This window comes from Antrostomus carolinensis, unplaced genomic scaffold (genome assembly GCF_000700745.2).
Source record: "Antrostomus carolinensis isolate BGI_N321 unplaced genomic scaffold, ASM70074v2 scaffold521, whole genome shotgun sequence".
Lineage (NCBI taxonomy): Eukaryota > Metazoa > Chordata > Aves > Caprimulgiformes > Caprimulgidae > Antrostomus > Antrostomus carolinensis.
The window spans coordinates 8,721-14,621 of record NW_010293753.1 but is presented as its reverse complement, the minus strand read 5'-3'; the positions used below and the strand labels follow the sequence as shown (position 1 = coordinate 14,621).

At 43.0% G+C, this 5,901-nt stretch overlaps 1 protein-coding gene across 1 annotated transcript in view; it reads right to left on the bottom strand.

Moving 5' to 3' along the window:
• The window catches only part of DRC9 (dynein regulatory complex subunit 9), a 19,588-nt gene that overhangs the window by 10,572 nt on the left and 3,115 nt on the right, over window positions 1–5,901 (bottom strand). The window contains exons 2-4 of the mRNA XM_029087327.1: window positions 5,074–5,318; window positions 3,733–3,861; window positions 840–921 (exon numbers count right to left, since the gene is read on the bottom strand). Of these exons, the coding sequence (XP_028943160.1) occupies window positions 840–921; window positions 3,733–3,861; window positions 5,074–5,318 (456 nt within the window). The remainder of the gene's footprint in view (window positions 1–839; window positions 922–3,732; window positions 3,862–5,073; window positions 5,319–5,901) is intronic.

Sequence of the window (5,901 nt, the reverse complement as noted above, 5' to 3'; positions counted from 1 at the left end):
CCTGCTGCAGCAGGACTAGGCTACGTTTCCGTGTTTCTGCACAGAACTTTGTGTGCTTTTGCTCTAAAGCACATATGAGCATCAAGTCTGAGCTGTATGGTGAGCATCAAAGTGACCAGGGATATGTCATTCAATTGATCTGTGCTTGTGTAGCAAGTCTGACATGGCCAGAATGCCCCAGACCTACTGTGCATGCACACATCATTTGCATGCTGCAGACAGAAGGGCTGGAGCTTTCCAGAAAGATCAAGTTGACATGACAATGTACGTGCAATAACATTAATCTGCCCTTGTCTAGGACTTCCATGTTTGGGATTTTCTAATATCTGGAAGCTCAAAAAAATAGATTAAAATAATGAAATTTTTCCCAGACAAATTTGTAGGTAGAAAAATTACATGCCCCTATGACAGCTTGCTTGCTTTCTCACTCCCTCGTGGTCACACTTTCCTCTGTGCCAGGTGTCACGTCTGCATGAGTAAGTACAACATAATCTTAGATACTGCTATCTGCAGATAACCTCTTTCTTACTGATTGCAGACGCCCGTGCTTTGCTGCTCCCAGCAGCGTTCTTGGGGTATTCTGATTTGATCAGGGTCTCTCATGATAGTGAACATTTTGAGCTCCCATTTGAAAACCATTAGAAACTGCTCTTAAAGTCATTAGCAGGCGTATTCAGAATATGAATATTTATTGTAATTGTTCTGCTTCTATATTCCTAAATGATGGATTGTTATATATGCCACATGTCCTCTCATCTGAGTGTGAGTTCCTGGGCAGCAGAGGCAAGCTTGCTAACAGGCTTCCCCCTGGCGTGATGCCCAGTGTTAAGTGATCTCACCTGAAGTTCTATTTCAGTTTTTTTCTTGACATCTTGCAGCTGTTTCTTGAGTGACTTTATCTCCTTCTTTCCTTCCTCCTCCCTAAAGAAAAATGGGAAAATACAATCACTTCAATATATAAAAAAAAGACAAGAGCTGTTTACCTACAAGAGGAACTTCCTGTCTCCTGATAGATTGCAGCACCTAGCTGACCACTGCCCCACTCATCCTGCTCGCTTAATGAGTTTGTAACAGCTCAACTAAGAGAAGTGCACACAAAATCATGGCCTGTGTCTTCAGAACAGCAGGAGACAAGCCCTTTTCCATGGCTGAGTAGAAAAAAAGGCATTCACCTCTTCACTCTGAGCCTTGGGGAGTCAGCACATACGCAAGTCAGGAACAGAGTCTCCTCATCAAAGCTGGTGACTTGGTAAGTTAATCCAAAAAAAGGTGCACAGAGTGAGCAAAGAGGATGGGGATGAAAGGGAGAATAAACTAAAAATCACAGGGGATGCTCTCGTTAAAAGCCTTGGAGTGGGCTTGAGGATGATACAATTCCTACAGCAGAGAGGGAAGAATCCTATCATTGAGTGACAGTTTCTGCATTTCAGGCAAAAATCTCCTTGTTTCTGTGCAGAAGATGCCTAATCAGCAGCCAGGGCCAAATTGTGTACGTTTCATTATATGTATGGAATGTTTTTTTTCATATCAAACTTAGAATCTTTCAAAAAACACTACTTCAGATTCTGACATCCATGAAGTGAAGGCCAAAAAGGATATGAGTGAAGGCCAAAAAGCTACAGAGCTGTTTACCTGTTTAAAATAAAACAGGTGCAGTAATGTTTTAGGTCTTATTATTATCTTATTTCACTCTGTGTGCTTTTCTAAGCTTTTCTGCTTATGATTTGATTTAAAGCCAGTAAATACTCGAGTTGGTACCTGAGACTCCATACCCTATCCCAACCTTACAATCAAACATGCATTTCATTTTTAGTCCTTGGCTGGGTGACTGTGATAAAAGCTCCTGATAAGGAGTTCCAGTCTTACTGCAGACTGCTCTCAGACTAGTATGTTGACACAAAACCAGACAAGTATATATTATACTGAAAGACAGATCAAGTGCATTCCATGAAAGGAATATATAGTAGAACAGACAACAAGTGGTTAGATAAGACTGATAGAATGGAATAAAAATGATTATGTCCTTTCTGATGGTAATTTGTCTGCTCCTTTCCACCTTCCAGTATTGAGTAGTTATTCAACAAGCAATTGCTGCTTTCATTTTTGCTTTCTGTCCCTTCCATGGATAAACAAATCCTTTGGGTTTAGACAGTGGAAGAGTTGGGTTTCATGCTTGAAATCACGTTTCACTGGAAGCTGGGGACTTGCACTGGAGGCAGACCACTGAGCCACCACCAGGGATGTTCCAGTAGGTTGGACTCATGCAAATCGTGACTCACAGCAGCTTTGCTGTCTACCCTAAATGATGGGCCTGAGCTGCTACACAGAACAAAGTAGCTTTAAAATGGTCGAATACTTCTCTGATGACTGCTATTGTCTCTCACAGGCTGGGGACTGAACCAGAGCTTCCTGTGCTAAAAAACCTCCAAACTTCTAATACACAGAAGTCTGAGCTAAGGAATCACCAGTTTGAGTTGAGATTATAACAAATCTGTACCATATCAGATTTGGGGATCTATAATACAGTGGCTGGTGGATTAGCCTTAAATAAGACAACTGCCTCTGTCACCATCTGTGCTAATCCCTCACTGCTACTGGGAAAAGGGAGCACATGAGCATATGGATCAGAGCAGATCCTCCTGGGCATCACATAACCTACAGACCATATGTTGCTAGCCCTGATTTGAAAAGATTCTCTGCTGCTCTGGCTTTCACTGGGGACAAGGAGTTAAAGATCAGGGAGCTCCCACATGACCTTATGTTTTAATTGATATGGAGCAGCATTTGCATGAATGCAGCCACTGGTATCCACTGTGGTGAAAGCTCAGGCAATTTCAAGCTCAGGTCAGTATCAGAACCATCATTTATTTCTTTCTGAAACGGAAGGAAGTGCAAATTGTAAAGCAGACAGAACAATTATGATTGGGAGTACTGGTGGATGACAAGCTTAACATGAGCAGACAATGTGCACTTGCAGCCCAGAAGGCCAATAACCGTACCCTGGGCTGCATCAAGAGAAGCGTGGCCAGCAGGTCAAGGGAGGTGATTGTCCCCCTCTACTCCGCTCTCACAAGACCCCACCTGGAATACTGCGTCCAGTTCTGGAGCCCTCATCACAAGAGAGACATGGACCTGTTAGAATGAGTCCAGAGGAGGCCACGAGGATGATCCAAGGGCTGGAGCACCTCTCCTATGAGGACAGGCTGAGACAGTTGGGGCTGTTCAGCCTGGAGAAGAAAAGGCTCCGGGGAGATCTTATAGCGGCATTCCAGTACCTGAAGGGGCTACAAGAAAGCTGGGGAGGGACTTTTCATAAGGGCAGTTAATGACAGAACAAGGGGAAATGGCTCTAAACTGAAAGAGGGGAGGTTTAGATTAGATATTAGGAAGAAATTCTTTCCGGTGAGGCTGCTCAGACACTGTCCCAGGTTGCCCAAGGAAGCGGTAGATGCCCCCTCCCTGGAGTGTTTAAGGCCAGGCTGGATGAGGCTTTGAGCAACCTGGTCTAGTGGAAGGTGTCCCTGCTCATGGCAGGGGGTTGGAACTAGATGATCTTTAAGGTCCCTTCCAACCCAAACCATTCTATGATTATGGTTGAAAAAGTGGAATCCTTTCTGTATCTTTGGTTTTGGTTTGGTTTTTTGTTGTTGGTTTTTTTTTTTCCTTTTTAGCATGTAGTGAAGGGGAATGGGTTTTGGTGTTAAGCAGCAAAGTACAGAACACAACACTGACCTGATGAGGAAGTCATGAAATTTGCTCTTTTTTTCCTTTTCTCTCTCATTAGCTTCTGTTAGTCTATTAAATGTTCCTGATTCCTGTATCTTTTCCATAGTGACTGTAATTACATCACTTGCATATTGCCTGCCAGCAAGAAAAGGAACACAACAGTAATTTATATGTTCTGGTACTACAGTGTCTGGCACCTTTATCCATTATTTTTTACAGCTAAAAAGGCAAGGAAATATAAGATCCCATCTCTGTTCTTATGTCTATCAAACCCAGGAGTGCTTCTCTCATAGTTCTGCTTCTTGTACATTTGGATAACTTTGTATTAGGAGCTGGCTGAAGTTTATAATTTAAAAATGACACCCAGAATGCTACTCTAGGGAGTAGCAAAGAGGCACAAACATACCCATGCTGTGCCTGACTGTGCTGCCATCAGGAAGAAGGCTGCTGGCCTTCAGCAGTGATGACAGCTAGGTAGATCTTGGACAATGAGACCTGGGGATACAGGCAAGTGTGTCTGTGAAGGTGCCAAAATATCCCAGTACAGCCCTAAGCTGATCTTAAAAAGTAAATGGGCTTGCCCAGTTTATTTCATGGTGCATATGGTATTTATATTTTAGCTGCATTTTCCTCATGTGTTAGGATCTTCTTTAAGGTCTTTGTTGAAATAAAATTAAAGGACAGAAGCCAGGATGCAGAAAAACGCACACTGAATGCTCAGCTCCCCCATCTGTCTCTGAAACCAAACGCTGTCAGTATTTCTGCAAATCAAGTCACTCGATTAGGTGCAGGAATAAAATTTATTTAAGAAAAGAAACTCTTTGTTCTTTATACACATTATCTGTTCTAAAAGGAGAATGGCTGTAGCTGCTGTAGAGGCTGTGTGTGCCCTCTAGAATAACCAAGCTCACGAGGCAATGCTCAGATCCCACTTTGCCTGTAGGTATCTGCTAGGGGAAGCTGACTCCAGATACCAGCACATCAGCACTGGTTAGATTCTGGCATGAATTGCACCCAAGCAACTATTATCAACTGGGTAATATTTTGCAACTCCAGGCATGAATTGCACCCAAGCAACTATTATCAATCAACTGGGTAATATTTTGCAACTCCGTTCAAAATAAACTGATTGTCATTACCTGGCATCCAGAGGCAAGCAAAGGCCAGAACTAAATGGCCTATGAAGCCAGACCCCACTGCTCTCTTTAGACGTCCTCCTTCCAGACCAAGAGTGAGGTGCATCAGCAGTGGGAGAGTAGGAAGCCTCTCTTTTTGCTTTCAAGAGATAGACTGTGAACTTTACAGCTTTGAGCACCCCCATAGCCATTATATTTATGCTTCACTCACCTGTCAGCTTGAATTTTTCTGAGATTCTCTACAGACAGAGCACTGTGTTTCATGGCCCTACTGGAAAGGTGATGGGTACTTTGTAGATCTTCAGATTTCCCCAGCTGCTGCTTGTGTTCGATGCTTTTCAGAGCTTTGGAGGTGTCTGTTTCACCACTCGCTTGCCTTGCTGACATAAGCCCCTGGAAGTTAATGTCCAGCTCTTTCTGAGTCTCTATGATTTTTTTAATTTCCTGGCTGCCAGTCTAAAAGGGAATAAGAGAGACCTGCTTGCACAGTGGGCAGTAGAAATAAACTGTCTGCAACATTATGTGAGAGGAAGAGAAATTAATAACAAACTAGAATGAAGCAGTTCATAGTGCATATTAGTATAACAAACTAAGAGCAGTTCATAGTGTATATTACATTCTCCAAAGACTAGAAAACCAGAAACATTTATCTTGGTTAGCTTGGAGCACATAATGTAGGCTTATTAGAGTTTATGGGATCAAAAGCCCTGAAGTGAAATGACTACAAAAGGCCTCAAAAGATCAGTTCATCTGCCCCAAGAGATGATGGTTCAGACTGTCATTCCTGACAGACATTTGTCTGACATGTTCTTAATGACCTCCAGCAACGGAGACTATGCACCCTCCTGCCAGGGCCAGCACATCACAACAACCTTTATCATAAGAACGTTTTTACTCCTCAGCTGCAGTTGAGCCCCTGGCTTCTTGTCCTAGTCTTTGTAGGCACAGAGAACAAATTAATCCTTCCTTCTTTGCAGCAGCTTTTATGTACTGGGAGACTGTTTGCCTGTTTCCCCTCTGCCTTCTCTCTGTCTTAGCC